The 18493-nt window shown below is 46.1% G+C and overlaps 1 protein-coding gene across 2 annotated transcripts in view; it reads right to left on the bottom strand.

Annotated features, from left to right (window-relative positions):
- CARNS1 (carnosine synthase 1) overlaps positions 1 to 18493 on the bottom strand; it is a 535833-nt gene that overhangs the window by 24941 nt on the left and 492399 nt on the right. For both annotated transcript variants that reach the window (XM_068255247.1, XM_068255246.1), the window contains one exon: positions 709 to 992. In XM_068255247.1, the coding sequence (XP_068111348.1) occupies positions 709 to 992 (284 nt within the window). The remainder of the gene's footprint in view (positions 1 to 708; positions 993 to 18493) is intronic.

Raw genomic sequence — 18493 nt, 5'->3', positions numbered from 1 at the left:
GACAAAAAAAAGTTTTAAAACGATAAATTTCGTTCAAAAGGTCGGAGCCATTTTTTAACATGTAAAACGATAAATATCGTTTCATAATGTAAGTCAATGATGCGCCGTTTATATCTATCGGCGCTGGGCGCCATTTTTAACTGATCCGGTACATTCGTACTATAACATGCACCAACCTTTTCAGGGGAAAAAGTGCATCTTATAGTCCAAAAAATGGTACATGCCATGAAATGAAAACATACATATCGGCTGGAAAAGATAATGCATATATATTGCAATATTAAGAGAAAAGATTTTTTTTGGCAATAGAATCATTTTTTAAAATTTGACTGTGACAGCACAGTTTCTAAATACCCTAAATGTTTTATGACAAATCTGTAACAAAGCAAGTTGGTTATGCAATAACATTTTAATAAAATAAGCAATTTACATAGTTATGCAGAAAAAAAGACATCAAGTTTAACTTTTTTCTTTTTCTTGGTTTAACCAAGAAAAAAAAAAAAGAAATTGATACAACACTCCTACACTCGTACATATCCTAATTAATGCAGGGGAAGGCAAGAAAAGGCCAAGAAGCCTTAAAACTGAAAAAAAATTGTTTCCAACTTCAGATGGCAATCAGTTACATCCAAGTGTGTCTTGCATAGGCCCAAGGTCTTAAATCATACAAGATGTAGCTTTATAAACATAGTAACAATGTCTACACACCTTTATTCCATAGTCACGAGCTGCTTGCCAGATAAACTTCTTACTGATGCCACCAGCTCCAATCACCAGGATTTCTTTCCCTTCCATCACATACACCATAGAACGTCTCAGCATTGTCTCTATCAAAGAACTTGATGCAGAGCTGCTAACAATAGATTTCCCTGCAGCCAAGCTTGCCAGAAAACACTCATGTACTCCACAGCTCTCCAGACAGAGAGAAGTGGTTACCCCAAGGACAACAGGGGCTACCATGCAGTCCACACAGGTAAGCAGCAAATCGACTCCTACAGGTCAAATAGAAACATGATCACTGTTAGTATTTAAAAAAAACCAAAACATTTTTTGCAAGGATACAATCCCGCATCTTATGGATAAAGAAAATGTGATTTGGCAATGGCTTTAGTTTAAGAAATGATGCGCCTGATGCAGGAAATTGTAATGTTGGCGTGAACAGTGCACGTCAATATTACCCTTACTACTGGCACTGTGTATAACGAGTTACGTTATTAGCGTGACCCCGTGGTATTCACCTAGCGCGACCTATTGCTATGGTAGTGTGCGCTACAAATGGTAATGCTCATTAGTAACGCACGCTACCAAAGCAACGGTCGCACTAGTTGGGTACCGCAGCTGATAGTGCTTATAGTGTAACTCGTGGAACACAGTGCCAACAGTAAGGGTATGCCAATACAGGGAGTGCAGAATTATTAGGCAAATTAGTATTTTGACCACATCATTCTCTTTATGCATGTTGTCTTACTCCAAGCTGTATAGGCTCGAAAGCCTACTACCAATTAAGCATATTAGGTGATGTGCATCTCTGTAATGAGAAGGGGTGTGGGCTAATGATATCAACACCCTATATTAGGTGTGCATAATTATTAGGCAACTTCCTTTCCTTTGGCAAAATGGGTCAAAAGAAGGACTTGACAGGCTCAGAAAAGTCAAAAATGGTGAGATATCTTGCAGAGGGATGCAGCACTCTTAAAATTGCAAAGCTTCTGAAGCATGATCATCGAACAATCAAGCGTTTCATTCAAAATAGTCAACAGGGTCGCAAGAAGCGTGTGGAAAAACCAAGGCGCAAAATAACTGCCCATGAACTGAGAAAAGTCAAGCGTGCAGTTGCCAATATGCCACTTACCACCAGTTTGGCCATATTTCAGAGCTGCAAATTCACTGGAGTGCCCAAAAGCACAAGGTGTGCAATACTCAGAGACATGGCCAAGGTAAGAAAGGCTGAAAGACGACCACCACTGAACAAGACACACAAGCTGAAACGTCAAGACTGGGCCAAGAAATATCTCAAGACTGATTTTTCTAAGGTTTTATGGACTGATGAAATGAGAGTGAGTCTTGATGGGCCAGATGGATGGGCCCGTGGCTGGATTGGTAAAGGGCAGAGAGCTCCAGTCCAACTCAGACGCCAGCAAGGTGAGGTGGAGTACTGGTTTGGGCTAGTATCATCAAAGATGAGCTTGTGGGGCCTTTTCGGGTTAAGGATGGAGTCAAGCTCAACTCCCAGTCCTACTGCCAGTTTCTGGAAGACACCTTCTTCAAGCAGTGGTACAGGAAGAAGTCTGCATCCTTCAAGAAAAACATGATTTTCATGCAGGACAATGCTCCATCACACGCGTCCAAGTACTCCACAGCGTGGCTGGCTGGCAAGAAAGGGTATAAAAGAAGAAAAACTAATGACATGGCCTCCTTGTGCACCAGATCTGAACCCCATTGAGAACCTGTGGTCCATCATAAAATGTGAGATTTACAAGGAGGGAAAACAGTACACCTCTCTAAACAGTGTCTGAGAGGTTGTCGTTGCTGCTGCACGCAATGTTGATGGTGAACAGATTAAAACACTGACAGAATCCATGGATGGCAGGCTTTTGAGTGTCCTTGCAAAGAAAGGTAGCTATATTGGTCACTGATTTGTTTTTGTTTTGTTTTTGAATGTCAGAAATGTATATTTGTGAATGTTGAGATATTATATTGGTTTCACTGGTAAAAATAAATAATTGAAATGGGTATATATTTGTTTTTTGTTAAGTTGCCTAATAATTATGCACAGTAACAGTCACCTGCACACACAGATATCCCCCTAAAATAGCTAAAACTAAAAACAAACTAAAAACTACTTTCAAAAATATTCAGCTTTGATATTAATGAGTTTTTTGGGTTCATTGAGAACGTGGTTGTTGTTCAATAATAAAATCATTCCTCAAAAACACAACTTGCCTAATAATTCTGCACTCCCTGTATTACCACAATTTCCTGCACCAATGCAAGACCCTATGATACAGTTAAAGCAGTTAATCCAAGATTAATGCATTTTGTTTTTGTTTTTTAAAGTGAAAGGTGCAGCTTAGCATTGTTTGAAAATTTTTGTTTATGCTAATTTCAAAGGAAAAAAATGTTTCAGAAGTACACTTTTTTTGTTTCAGAAGACATTTTTCTACTACTACAAGCACATTTACAGATTACAAGATGTTGCTTGCTTCATTCTTGCAATTTCAGGTAATCAACAGTTTGGTGCCTCCTTTGTAATTTTTTTTTGATTAGTAATATGCCAAATGTTTTCAATGGGTGAGAGGTCTGGGCTGCAAGCAGGCAGATTCACCACCCAAGAAAAAAAAAACAAAAACAAAACACAAAATCCAGGCTCCTCACCTCAAGCTAGGACATTTAAATATTTTAATATACGGAACACCTTGCACTGCCTTACAAGCCACTAAACAGCATGTGTTTTACTTCAAGTGTTTGTGAGCAGTACAGCCAATTTTTTAAACTCCAATAAATGATTTTATGCGATGAGATTTCTTGTTTAGCATTGCAGTTTGAACTTGTGGGAACCTTGGCTTTGCAAGAGGCACGCAGAGGATAATTGATCCAGGATTGTGCACCCATGCTGTGTTGCTGTCTGTTGGTCTGGGCAGCTGGTGCATAAGGTGAGCACAGTCCCTGCAGGTGTGTGGATCACAAGGGATCGGTTGAAAAGGGCGCCCGAGCTGCCTGTATGAAAAGGGCGCCGCCATAGACATCAATGTTATTTCTGGAAATATGGGCTACAAGGTGTAGAAAAGGGCGCCCGAGTTATGATATAGGCTACAAGCGGGCTCCCCTTTGTAGCCCATATTTTTTCGGCTACAAGGTTTTCGGCTACATGCGGGCTCCCCTTTGTAGCCTGTATTTTTTTCGGCTACAGTAGGGCGCCCCTTTGTAGCCCATATTATTGCATTTTTTGTAGCCTATGTGTCACGATTGTGGAACTTTCCCCGTGATCAGCGCACAACGCGTGCGCTGACACGGCGGAGATCCTCCACAAGCGTATAATTTGCAGGAACCCAGCAAAAGGTGCTACGCACCTGTAGAGGGAAATTCCTGTCGGCAGATGGCGCTGAGGAGTGCAGAGGAACCAATCCTCTGTACCTCCACAAGTGCCAGACAGGAATTGTACGAAGCGCAGAACGCAATCGCAAGAGAGGCGATTGTGAATGAGATTGAGCAAAAGGGATAGGTTGTATGTGTGTGCGCCAATCCAGTCGCCACTCCGCGACCGCGCACACACACACACAACAGCAGATACGAAATAGGAACGCGATCGCGAGAGGTGCGATCGCGAGACGTGACACAAGGCAGAACAGAATAGAATACAAGGGTAGCAAAGGCACAGCAAATACAATAAGGAGATACGGAAAATAACAACCGCTAGCTAACCGCGAACACCGCACTCATTCGCAACAGTGCACGCGGTTATGCGCGATCTCCACGTGATAAGCACAATAGAGACAAGCACGCCTAACTAACCATAAACAGACAAACATGAAACAGGGGACGCGAGCGCTTGCTTAACGGTTACCTCACCGAGCCTGTAGCAAGCGCAGCGGACAAGACAGACACACGAAAAACAAGAACTAGGCAGGAAGGATCCACCGCTCTTCCGCCAGAGCAAGTGTGATCCAAGCAGGAACATAGATCAGAAAGATCCACAGCCGCTAACGCTAGCGGCTAGTGCGATCTCAGCAAGACAGAACGATTCGCTATCAACCGCCGTTGGTGACAGCGCAATCGCGACTGACAAGACAGAACAGAAGGATCCCCAGCGCTCGCACAAAGTAGCTAGCGCGATCCCAGGAAACAGAACAGAAGGATCCCCAGCGCTAGCACAAAGTAGCTAGCGCGATCCCAGGAAACAGAACAGAAGAGATAGCTGGTAGCAACCGCTGCACCAGCTATACTCCAAGAACAGAGATCAGAACCATTTCCTGTCAACCACCATAGGGACAGGACAATGGCAAACAGGCAAGACAAGACAGAACAGGCAATACAGATAATACAACCTGACTGGGCTAGAAGGGGAGCCAAAAGCAACCCCCAGGAATTAACTATACTAGATAGCAATGGCTGACACTCCAGCAGTGTCCATCAGGAACTGAGCAAGGAAGGGAAATGACCAGCAAAGCATTCTGGGAAACATAAAGCTCTTATAGTGCCAGTCATCAAAGAAGGCAGGTAGGGGATTTGCATAACGAATGTATGCAAATTCCCCAGCAAGAGAACAGAACAGAAACTTGCAATGAAAAGACAGGTCTCTGTTCCAGAGACCTGCAGCCCACAGACTAGAGGAATGGACAAACAGCTGTCTGCCTGTGCAGCCAGCTGAGCGGATCATCACAGTACCCCCCCTTCTAGGGATGGATTCCAGACATCCCTCAAGACTGGTAACATCACAAAACTCTAACTGAAGACTCATGAAGGTCAGGACAGCCCGACAAGGCCCAATTCCAGAGTCAGTCCATCCGAAACCGACCTCATCGGAAGCAGAAGCCACCGAAACATGCCCATCAGCACTACAAGTCTCAGCGTAACACCCATCAGGACTGTGGACACCAGAGAAGAAGCCATCGACACCCTCCAGACAATACCCACCACCTTCCAAGGAGCGTCCAAGAATACCAAACCTGCCGCAATACCTGTTCGAAGTGTCCCTTACAACACCAAAGCCATTGCTGATCGTATTCAGGGCACCAAGCAAAACCTTTCCCGGAATCTCCCAGAACGCCTTGAAGCTCCGCAGAGATCCCAAGAAGCCAGAACGCTCACCAGGCTCACATGGAGAACCACCAAGAACCCCTATGGAACCTATGATCATTCCAGACTCAAAATTAGCAGGACACCCATCAAGATCAGGACTTTCAGGGACCACTTCTGGGCATGCAAGCAGGCAGGCTATATCAGAACATGTCTCCACTGAGGAAGCATCTGAGTACGCTGGTAACCGAGGCACACTTGGGCTTTCTGGGTCACAGAGCACATCGGGGTACACTAGTACAGGAGAAACCTCAGGACATGTCGGGGAACTGCCAACCTCAGAGTCCGACACGACAAGACCAAAACCAGTACCGGGCAGAAAATCATCACGAGTAAAGGTCACAGGTACTGGTCTTTCAAAAGAAGACTCAAATTCAGAATTTTCTGTAACTGTAATATCATCATTGACTACACATGAATGAAGCTCCACAAGAGCTGCAAAAGTAGTCAGCAAGGCAGCAATGCCTACTGAAGTGGGCAACGCCTCAGAAGGACCTGGGGGGCAGGAGACATCTCCTTCAAGTTCTGCACCCTTTGGGAGGAACTCGGAGACCTTCAGATCATCAAACAAGACCTCAGGAACATCATTTTTCAAGTTGTCTAAGAAGGATTCTGTACTATCCATGTTACAGGGCAAAACTGGAACTTTACTTTGAGAACAGGGCAGATGTCCCAGGGAAGGTTCCACCATAAACTGAGACTGAATTTCATCATCATGAGTGGAACGTACAGGAATATTCACTGGACCACACACTGACTCCCTAACTTTAATCTCGCTGCACCCAGAACTCTGCGTAGTAATCAAACTAGCTTGCAACTCCAAAACTGCAGAAAGACAGGTAAAAATAGCAGCAATACCTAGACGAGCCTCTAGGGGCAGGGCAGGAGATATTGTACAAGGCAATATTGACTCATCCAGAGTACTGGGTGGAGAGTCAATACTTTCTTCAGAATCAGACTCGCAAATGTCAATGCAAGTGGACATCATGCCTTCATTCATGGTACAGGGCAGGTTCAGAGAAAGCTTCTCTGGACAAGGCAAAGAAGCTTCAGCATCAGATTCGCAAAACCGAAGCGCTGTCTCACTCTTAGATTCGGCTAACAAGGTCGAATCCGAGGAGTCAGAACGCAAAATTTGCGGATCCACGATCGCTTTAGGTTGCGAAACTGATGCTTCCATATCGCAAACCTCCGCGATCTGCGGAGCAGACTGCAAGGCATCTAGGACAGAAACACTGGAGCAACTGTCATCAGGCAACAGGCCGGCACAGGTGCGAACAGAATAAGACATAGATTCATTTGCAAAAGAAGTGGCGACAACAACAGGAGAAACTTTATTAGACACATCAATAATTTTCTTAAAGTTGCATAACTTAGGAATTTTCCCCATGGCAGGCTCACAAACGGACGATCTTAGAGATCCTAAGGGAAAAAATCTGTCTTCCTTAGACACAGGACCACACAGACCTTTTGCAGCCATACGTGCGGTGGCGACATCAGATCGCACTGGTTCAACTTCCACACAAGCAACTGCTCTGAACGACTTGCACTCAGACTTCAAACACTCAGTTGCTTTGGGAAAGGGAATGCATTCAAAACTCACTTTCTTTAAATCCAGAGGATTGGAACAATCGTCCGCTGACAATGTGTTTTTAGCAGATTGAAGCGCATGTAGTTCATCCAAAATCATTCTCCACACGTCAAACAGCGGAGTCACAAAGTCAGAGATACATTCACCAGTCTTGATTAAAGTGCACGCAGGCTCAATGCACGCATACAAAACTGCTTCGTTTTTAGAACGGTATTGATTGCAAAACGATCTCCAATCACATTCCAATTCATAGACCAGGAGCTCGATCTCCCATTTCTCAAACGGGGGATCCCATGCACACTTAACAAAGGATGAACAATCATAGTGCGCACAGTCTACAGAAGGAACTGGAGCAGGAACAGAACGGGAATCTTTTACCTCTTTATTGGGATCAATTAATTGGTGTGTGTGTAATTCATCCAAAATGATCTGCCACACATACATCACCAGATCCACAACACACTTGTCGCATTCATCAGAATCAATCAAAAGGCACACAGAGTCAAGACAATCGTTCAGGACATCCGCGCTTTTTGCGATGTAAAAATCGCAAAAGGCTTTCCAATCCAAATCAAATTCCTCCACCAAGGCCCTGATTTCCCATGAGGCAAATGGCGGTTCGAACAACCCAGTATCTAAATAATCTCCATATGGGTGGGGATCAGGAACAAGTACAGATTTTTTGACTGCTTTAATATAGTGTGCGATCCTACCTATAGCAGGATCCACATAAGCTTTGGATTGGGGCAAAAAACCTGGAAACTGATCAGCAGATGCATTATAAACATCATTATCATCATGCATGGTTTTGCCCATTTCAGACTTGACAGAAATAACCTCTCTATCTGTGGTTGCCATGGGCAACGGATCTTTCCGCTGGGAAGCCTTCCTAGATCTTTTACGTTTAGACTTAGAGGCTTTGGATGGCTGCTTTATGAATGAAAGAGTAGATGGAACAGCTGATTGAGCTGCTGACAACAACTCATTAAGGGGGTATGGTAATTGAGGTAATCTCAGCCAATTGTGAATTAAAAAGGCCAAGAATTCCAGGGGTCTTTGACTCAGGGTGGTATGATCTAACACATCATAACCCCACATTGACATTTCGCCCCCCAACAGAATGTAGACCATTTGGGGGGCCCAGGTAGACACTGGGGTGCATTGGAATTCAGGGTTCGCTAACAGTTTCGTACACTCAGACAAAAATTCGTCTGCTGATTCAGGTTCAAGTTTTTTAAATCTCTTAAAGGTACAAGAGCCATATTCGACAAAATCGTACAAATCGGAAATTCCGTCTACACTGGGGTTTTGGGTTAGGCTGGTCATTCTGTCACGATTGTGGAACTTTCCCCGTGATCAGCGCACAACGCGTGCGCTGACACGGCGGAGATCCTCCACAAGCGTATAATTTGCAGGAACCCAGCAAAAGGTGCTACGCACCTGTAGAGGGAAATTCCTGTCGGCAGATGGCGCTGAGGAGTGCAGAGGAACCAATCCTCTGTACCTCCACAAGTGCCAGACAGGAATTGTACGAAGCGCAGAACGCAATCGCAAGAGAGGCGATTGTGAATGAGATTGAGCAAAAGGGATAGGTTGTATGTGTGTGCGCCAATCCAGTCGCCACTCCGCGACCGCGCACACACACACACAACAGCAGATACGAAATAGGAACGCGATCGCGAGAGGTGCGATCGCGAGACGTGACACAAGGCAGAACAGAATAGAATACAAGGGTAGCAAAGGCACAGCAAATACAATAAGGAGATACGGAAAATAACAACCGCTAGCTAACCGCGAACACCGCACTCATTCGCAACAGTGCACGCGGTTATGCGCGATCTCCACGTGATAAGCACAATAGAGACAAGCACGCCTAACTAACCATAAACAGACAAACATGAAACAGGGGACGCGAGCGCTTGCTTAACGGTTACCTCACCGAGCCTGTAGCAAGCGCAGCGGACAAGACAGACACACGAAAAACAAGAACTAGGCAGGAAGGATCCACCGCTCTTCCGCCAGAGCAAGTGTGATCCAAGCAGGAACATAGATCAGAAAGATCCACAGCCGCTAACGCTAGCGGCTAGTGCGATCTCAGCAAGACAGAACGATTCGCTATCAACCGCCGTTGGTGACAGCGCAATCGCGACTGACAAGACAGAACAGAAGGATCCCCAGCGCTCGCACAAAGTAGCTAGCGCGATCCCAGGAAACATAACAGAAGGATCCCCAGCGCTAGCACAAAGTAGCTAGCGCGATCCCAGGAAACAGAACAGAAGAGATAGCTGGTAGCAACCGCTGCACCAGCTATACTCCAAGAACAGAGATCAGAACCATTTCCTGTCAACCACCATAGGGACAGGACAATGGCAAACAGGCAAGACAAGACAGAACAGGCAATACAGATAATACAACCTGACTGGGCTAGAAGGGGAGCCAAAAGCAACCCCCAGGAATTAACTATACTAGATAGCAATGGCTGACACTCCAGCAGTGTCCATCAGGAACTGAGCAAGGAAGGGAAATGACCAGCAAAGCATTCTGGGAAACATAAAGCTCTTATAGTGCCAGTCATCAAAGAAGGCAGGTAGGGGATTTGCATAACGAATGTATGCAAATTCCCCAGCAAGAGAACAGAACAGAAACTTGCAATGAAAAGACAGGTCTCTGTTCCAGAGACCTGCAGCCCACAGACTAGAGGAATGGACAAACAGCTGTCTGCCTGTGCAGCCAGCTGAGCGGATCATCACACTATGTTTTTATATGGGCTACAAGCACTGTAAGCCAAATTATTTCATTCCCCCACGATCCATGGCGCCCTGGAGGGGGAATAGTAATTTACACATCCCGGAGTTTTTTTGTAGCCTATGTTTTTATATGGGCTACAAGCACTGTAAGCCGAATTATTTTATTCCCCCACTATCCATGGCGGCCTGGAGGGGGAATAGTAATTTACACATCCCGGAGTTGTTTTGTAGCCGAAGTTTATATGGGCTACACCAGGCGCCTTTTTTGTAGCCAAAGTTTTTATATGGGCTACACCAGGTGCCTTTTTTGTAGCCGAAGTTTATATGGGCTACACCAGGCGCCTTTTTTGTAGCCGAAGTTAGTATATATGGGCTCCACCAGGCGCCCTTTTTTACCGGCGCCCTTTTCATGTAGACCCGGATCACAATAAGTGAAGGGTGACCCGGTAAAGGCTCACAGGGTGATACCCCTATTTATTTATTTATTTTTTATTTATTTATTGTACTTATAAAGCGCCATATTACGCAGCGCTGGACATTAGTTTAGGTTACAGACAATATTTAGGGGTGACATACAGCAAAATGACAATACATGAATACAAGAAAGACCAGATCATGCAGCACAGTATGAGTACAAGGTAATGCTTAGTCAGTCACTGGATGGGAGCATGGAGATTAGGCAAGTTAGGTTCACTCAGATGCATAGCATGGGTTCTCAGTAATGGAGGTGCATGATCAGGTAGGACACAAAAAAGGAGGACCCTGCCCAAAGGCTTACAATCTAGAGGGAAAGGTAAGGACACAAAAGAGTTCAGCTGTGGGTTTAGAGCACTTGTGAGGGGTGGTAAGCCAGAGTGAAAAGGTGAGTTTTGAGGGCCTTCTTGAAGATGTTGAAGGAGGGGGCTGCCCTAATGGGTGGAGGTAGGGAGTTCCATAATGTTGGAGCAGCTCTTGAGAAGTCCTGGAGGCATGCATGGAACTGGGTGATGCGGGGGGCGGTTAGGCGAAGTTCATTGGAAGAGCGGAGTGAGCGGCTAGGTGTGAACCTCTGAGTAAGATCGGAATTGTAGGTTGGACAGGTTTTGTGGACAGATTTGTAGGTCAGACACAGTATCTTGAATCTGATTCTGGACTGGATAGGAACTAGGAAGCCAGTGAAGGGATTCAAGGAGGGGATCCACCGTGGTGGAGTGATGGGAGCAGTGGATAATTCTGGCTGCCGCATTCATGTTGGAAAGCAGTGGGCCTGTTCGGGTCATAGGGAGACCAGACAGCAGGGCATTGCAGTAGTCAAGGCGGGAAATTATGAGGGCATGGATGAGGAGTTTGGTGGTGGCAGAGGTCAGGAAAGGGTGAATCTTACAGATGTTATGAAGGTGGAAGTTGCAGGACTAGAACTGAGGTGCTGGGGAATAAAAGTGAATAGTAGAGATGGGCCGAACCTCCGATTTTTGGTTCACGGAAGGTTCGGTTTGCGCGAACTTTCGCAAACTGCAATATACTTCAATGGGGAGGCGAACTTGGAAAACTAGAAACACTTATGCTGACCAGAAAAGTGATGGAAAAGATGTTTCAAGGGGTCCAACACCTGGATCCCCAGGTGGAGGAGTGGGATACATGGCAAAAGTCCCAGGGAGAAATCTGGATTTGACGCAAAGCAGCGTTTTATGGGCAGAATCCCATTGAATGCTAAATTGCAGGCCTAACGTGCTTTAAATCATCTTGCATGTTTATAGATCAATCAGGTAGTGTAATTAGTGTACTGCTTCACACTGACACACCAAACTCACTGTGTAACGCACCACAACCAGCTGTTTGTGTAGTGACGGCCATGCTGGACTACTGCGCAACATGGCGAGATTGCTCTTCCTCACTCAGTGATGTCAGGTAATGTGTGACTGCCTTATCAACTTTCCATGGCATTGTTAAAAAGCTTACGTTTTTTTTTTTAATACATTTTCTACTTGCTTGTTCAGTACTGCTACAATGAGAATCCTATGGAGGGCAAGTCTGCCATTGTGACCCCGGTAATGGCCGGTAAATGAGGGTTTGAATCCGGTGTGGAGCCTGAGAAACGGCTACCACTACACATCCAAGGAGAGCAGCAGGCAGGCATGCCCGTCCCGAGGTAGTGACCAAAAATAACAATACAGGAGGAGGACTTTCGAGGCCCTGCTGTGTATTTGAAATGAATTAACTTTAAATCCTTTAACAAGAACCAGTTATGACGGGCAAAGATCAGGGGCGTAGCAATAGGGGTTGCAGAGGTTGCGACCGCATCGGGGCCCTTGGGCCACAGGGGCCCTGAAGGGCCCTCCCTCAACTGCAGTATTAGCTCTCTAGTGGTCCTGTGCTCATAATAATCACTTCTATAGATACATTGAATAGTGGTAATCATTAACAGACTGTTCCCCATCCCCTTTTTGCACCTCTGACACTGTAGTTGCCATTGGCAGATTTTGGTGCGCCGTATTAATTGTTATGTATAGAGTGCTTGGGGGGCCCCATGTAAAACTTGCATCGGGGCCCACAGCTCCTTAGCTACGCCACTGCCAAAGATGACACCACATTCCTTTCACGAGAATCATATGGAGGCGGACAAGTCTGCCATTGTGACCCCGGGTAATGGCTGGGGAATGAGGGTTTGAATCCGGTGTTGGAATTGGACTATTGTCATTTAGGAATTAACCACCTTAGCGGTATGGATGAGCTTAGCTCGTCCATTACCGCCAGAGGGTGCCGCTCAGGCCCTGCTGGGCCGATTTTGATGAAATAAAGAGCAGCACACACAGCCGGCACTTTGCCAGCCGCGTGTGCTGCCCGATCGCCGCCGCTCTGCGGCGATCCACCGTGAGCAGCAGCGAAAGAGGGTCCCCCCAGCCGCCTGAGCCCTGCGCAGCCGGAACAAATAGTTCCGGCCAGCGCTAAGGGCTGGATCGGAGGCGGCTGACGTCAGGACGTCGGCTGACGTCCATGACGTCACTCCGCTCGTCGCCATGGCGACGAAGTAAGCAAAACACGGAAGGCCGCTCATTGCGGCCTTCCATGTTACTTTTGGCCGCCGGAGGCGATCAGAAGAACGCCTCCGGAGCGCCCTCTAGTGGGCTTTCATGCAGCCAACTTTCAGTTGGCTGCATGAAATAGTTTTTTTTTTATTTAAAAAAAACCCTCCCGCAGCCGCCCTGGCGATCTTAATAGAACGCCAGGGTGGTTACGTTGTGAAGTGGAGACAACAGTTGAACAATGTGATCTGATATGCTTGATGATCCACATCCAATCAGTTGTCAATATATATATAAAAAGAGGAATTCCTACTGATGAATATTTCTGCCAATGCTGGATCTATTGTGCTGTGTATTGAGGTGCACCTCAATGTATGCAATTAAATTGCCTTGTTGTTGGGTACGGATGGAGGGAGCTCCCAAATGGTAGTTAAGGGGTAGTTAGGTATTGAGGTTTGGGCAATTTTTAACATTTTTACATTTGGCTATTTAATAAAGTTTATACAATTTTTGAAAAAATATATCTTTGTGGTATATGCATTTCTTGGTACGTACCATCCACCCTGTGATTCCTTCCTATAAAAGTTTTGTGTCTTAATTGTTGGTGGATGGACTTTACCAAATGAACGTTTTTTTGAGAGTCGGTGAGCTCTGTTCTCTTGCTTAGGAGGTATACCCGGTTTATTTGGGGCAAAAGGATATTTGATTCCAGCAGAACAGTAGCTCAGCGTTTAATCCTGCACATTTTGTCTTTTCGGTGTCAGGGGAGTATGCTGCAGTGGCATACTCTGGTGACTCAGGTGGAGGAGGAGTGTTCTCGGACACAGGAGGGCAGGTATGCTCGTTAGTTGATAAATGGTGGCTTCAGGAAACTAAATCGCCTGTATGAACACAAATCCCGTTTATGGTGGAATATTAAGTATAATCGTGAATATTTGGATGATCACTTTGCACCATTATGGTTGCGCATTCAGATTTTTCCACACAGAAAGAACCTCTCTCCAGAGTTTAAGGCCAAATGGGAAAATAATTTTGAGGCATGCGCCAATGGTTGTCTCACTTTGATGAACGAGCTAGATGAGGAAGAATTGAAAAATATAGAAAAAGAAATTATTAAGGTCACTGACTCTTTGATTATGTGCAGCAATGATCCTTTATATGAGAAAAGAAACAATGAGCTTCTAACTCATATCAAGAAGTTTAACCAGGAACTGGTGGTCAAAAGAGACCAAAAGATCTTGAGGGATAGACTGGCCTATAGACTGGGTACTACTTATAAGTGGGGTTTTAAAGATTCTCGATTTGGCGAGAAAAAACCCCGTCCTTCAAAAAATCCGAATCAACCACCGTCTTCCAGCGCGGGAGAAGAATCAGAAGGATCAGTAAATAGCACTAGCACAGCAAGTTCAGTATCCCATAGTTCTGTGCACAGTCAGAACCAGTCTAAAATATACAATCTACGTTCCAAAACTGACATCGCTGCGGCAGTCAAGGGGGACAGGGGCCCGAAACGTGTCAATAATAGAAAAAAGACAACTCAAGTGACACAATGTCAGGTCGAGACACAGTCAGGCGAGTTGGGGGAGGGACAGGGGGACGGTGGCTTTGGGGCCAAGGCATCCATGCCGTCCTCCTCCTCTGGCACTTTTTTAGATTAGCCTCTTCTGGGGTTGATTCCTCTGCCCCCCCGGTGGCCGCCAGTTCGTCTGATCTGCAGGTGATCAATTTAACAAGTGAGGAGATTCCCAGTGGAATTTTGAATGTCCTTCGCCGCGGTTTGGGGTTTTGCCCCACCTACGGCATGGACAAATTTGAGGTAATTAAGGATCTTCACCTTTTTGGACGGAAGATATTGTTACAGTCACTGTGCACACGTGCGAACATGGGGCGGCCGCCTGGGGAGCGGTGGACTACTCGCGGTGTATTAACTGAATCGGATCATCGTATGCTACAAGATTTACATGATCTGATAGACGAGGTGCCGGCAGGGGAGGACGTGGGCCAGCAAGGTGGCCCAAGCGTGGGGGCGCGGGTCTCGTCGGCCGGCGTCCCCCACTTCCTCCCTCAGTCGCCTCCTTTTTTGGAGGTGAACAGTAATCAATTTAGGAACAGGTCTCAGAAGTATCCCCCCTTGTCACTAAATACCAACTTGCAGACATTTGTGGCATCTGTGGAGAGAGAGATTCTACAATTACGTGTGCGCACTGGCCCTACCAACCTCACTGATGAAGATTTGACGGCCATAGAGACACTCAGATCCAGAAGGGACTGGGTGATTAAACCATCCGACAAAGGTGGCAACGTGGTGGTGATGGCCTATCGAGACATGTGTATGCAGATACTTACTAATCGCGACTGCTATAGGAGGGTCCCGGCATCCAAGGTGACACGATGTCAATTGGATTTATATGCTATTCTGGATGGGTCATTGCAGTGTGGTGTCATCTCTATGGAGATCTATGATTTTATGAAAGTACTCTTTCCCGTGACTCCAACTTTTTATGCACTTCCGAAGGTTCATAAGGGTTTGGAGAAACCACCAGGCCGACCGATTGTGTCTGGCTGTGGCTCCTTAACGGAAAAAGTGAGTGTATATATAGATAAGCATCTCCAACCACACGTGCAATCCCTTCCCTCTTACATAAGGGTTACTTCCCATTTTTTGAGAACAGTTGACGGTTTACAGATCCCTCCGGGCACTATGTTGGTCACCCTGGATGTCGAGGCCCTCTATTCATTCATTCCACATGATTTAGGCATTATGGCAGTTGGCACCTTCCTTAGTGAACTGGGTTTGGAATCTGCTGGTCACAACAAATTTTTGCTGACTCTTCTACAATTTCTATTGACCAATAACATTTTTATATTTGATGGTGACCACTACCTCCAGGTGCAGGGAGCAGCGATGGGGACAACATGTGCCCCGTCGTATGCTAACCTGTACCTGGGGGAGTGGTAACATAATTTGTTTGCCAATGAGGATCTCTCGATGTAACTGTGCCGGATTCTGGTCTGGCACAGGTACATAGACGACATCTTCATACTCTGGTCTGGCGATCAGAGGGACTTGGAGGCATTTGTCGAACGTTTAAACGATAATGATCGTAATTTGAAACTTACTTTTAATTTTGATCAGCAATAAATTTTGTTTTTAGATCTTATGGTCAGTTGTGACCAGTGGGGTTATATACAGACCAGTCTATTCAGGAAGGAGACGTCAACCAATGCCCTCTTACAGGCATGGCCGGATTTCTGGCAAGGCCATATAGGCCATGGCCTAGGGCACCAGATAAACAAGGGGCGGCCTGCAGACAGTGGGCATTATTTGCAGGGCATTATTTGCAAGTGTCCAAACAAATGAAAATGGTCAGGATAACTGCACTATTAGTACCAGCTGGCATCTGCCTGTGCTGTGCTACAGGCCGCTGCAGTCCGTTAACCAAACGTTTGTGAACAGTGTGTGACTAGCAAAAAGCCAGACCTTGTCTAATGACATAGCAGCAGCTCCAGGCAGTTACAGAAGGCCGGGTCTCACACACTTGGTGTGGGGGATGAAAGGACCAGGGGCAGCACCAGCAAATAGTACAGAATACAGAAGGCAGCCTCTCACAGTACCCATTTCTTAATTATTGATTGGCCAGCGCTGTTACCCTGGAGACAGCAGTGGGTACAGGACTCACTTTTACGTGTTGCTGACCCCACCCAATGTCCACTTGTGAGCCACTTTTGACTATGTGTGTATGGTGGAAGGCTCCTACCACGCCCATCACCTGTAGATCGCTTGATTGACCAGTTCCCACGTGTGACATGATTGATTCACTTCACGTTGCCATGGAGACCTCGGCACTAGCCCCAATAGTGGACACCATCGGCCCCAAATTTTTTTGATGGATGTGTGTGGAGAGAGGTGGTAGGATATGGTTGGGGCGGCTGGTAATAGTCGGCCTTGGGCAGTAAGAAGTAAAAATCCGGCCCTGCTTACAGGCCACTAGCTGTCATCTGGCACACACAGTGAAGGGCATTCCTGCCGGTCAATATCTAAGAGTTCGGCGTAACTGCACCAGTGAGGAGTCCTTTTTACAGGAGGCGGGGGCACTGCGCACACGTTTCTAGGCACGTGGATACAATGACAAAATCCTTAGACAGGCCTTTAAAAGAGCATCCAATAGTGATCGGACCAGGTTACTAAATTCAAATAAAACAGCTGGATCCACCAATCAACTGATGAGGTTCTGTACCCGGTACTGCTTGGAGCATGATTTAATTACGCATGCTCTGGACAAATACTGGTACATTCTATGTAATGATCCGCAACTATCTCCCTATGTTTCGCCAAAACCTAGTGTCGCCTTTCCTAGGGCACCCTTATTAAGGGACTCTTTGGTTAGGAGCCACTTTGATGGTGTGGATGGTCCAAGGCCGCACTGTCGGACTTTGGGCACCTACACCTGTGGTGGCTGTAAATTCTGCAGATATATGCACGTTGGAGAGTCCGTCTTGCTTCCCGGTGATAGGCAGTGGAGACTATCGCTAGAGATGGGCCGAACGGTTCGCCGGCGAACGGTTCCAGGCGAACTTTGGGGGTTCGCGTTCGCCTGCATCAGGCGAACTTTTGCGGAAGTTCGATTCGCCACATAATGCTGTATTGAGCAAAATTTTTAGCCTCCATTTCACTGTCAGCAGACATGTTATTCTCAAACACACTGCTTTCAGTGCTAGAGAACCCGCCCACCCTCCCTTCAAGCTAGGTCCTTTATACCATTTGACTCAGTTGTCTGGCTACACTAATTAGTTATGGGACAGCTGCTACACACTCTGCTAGGGAGATTTTACTTGGCCTCCCTCCCTCTCCACCTTTCAACCCTCCTACCTCCTACCGGAGGGAGGAGGGTCTCTTCTGCCAGGGAATTATACTATTTTAAAAACCAGTATACATCATACCATAGCTGGGAATACATACATGAGTATACATCATACCATAGCTGGGGATACATACATGAGTATACATCATACCATAGCTGGGAATCGAACCCAGATCTCACTGTGTGGTGGGCATGTCACCCTAAGCACTGTACCACTACAGAAGTAAGTGAAGCTAGCCTAAAATTTAACATTTATGCTCAATGCAATAGAACCATTAGGTTGCTTAAAGGAGAACTGTAGTGAGAGGTATATGGAGGCTGCCATATTGATTTCCTTTTAAGTTATACCAGTTGCCTGGCAGCCCTGCTGATCTATTTGGCTGCAGTAGTGTGAATCACACCAGAAACAAGCATGCAGCTAATCTTGTCAGATCTTACAAAAATGTCAAACACCAGATCATACCATAGCTGGGAATCGAACCCAGATCTCACTGT

The sequence above is a fragment of the Hyperolius riggenbachi genome, chromosome 10 (genome assembly GCF_040937935.1).
Source record: "Hyperolius riggenbachi isolate aHypRig1 chromosome 10, aHypRig1.pri, whole genome shotgun sequence".
Classification (NCBI taxonomy): Eukaryota; Metazoa; Chordata; class Amphibia; order Anura; family Hyperoliidae; genus Hyperolius; species Hyperolius riggenbachi.
This window is presented reverse-complemented; position numbering and strand designations above follow the sequence as displayed.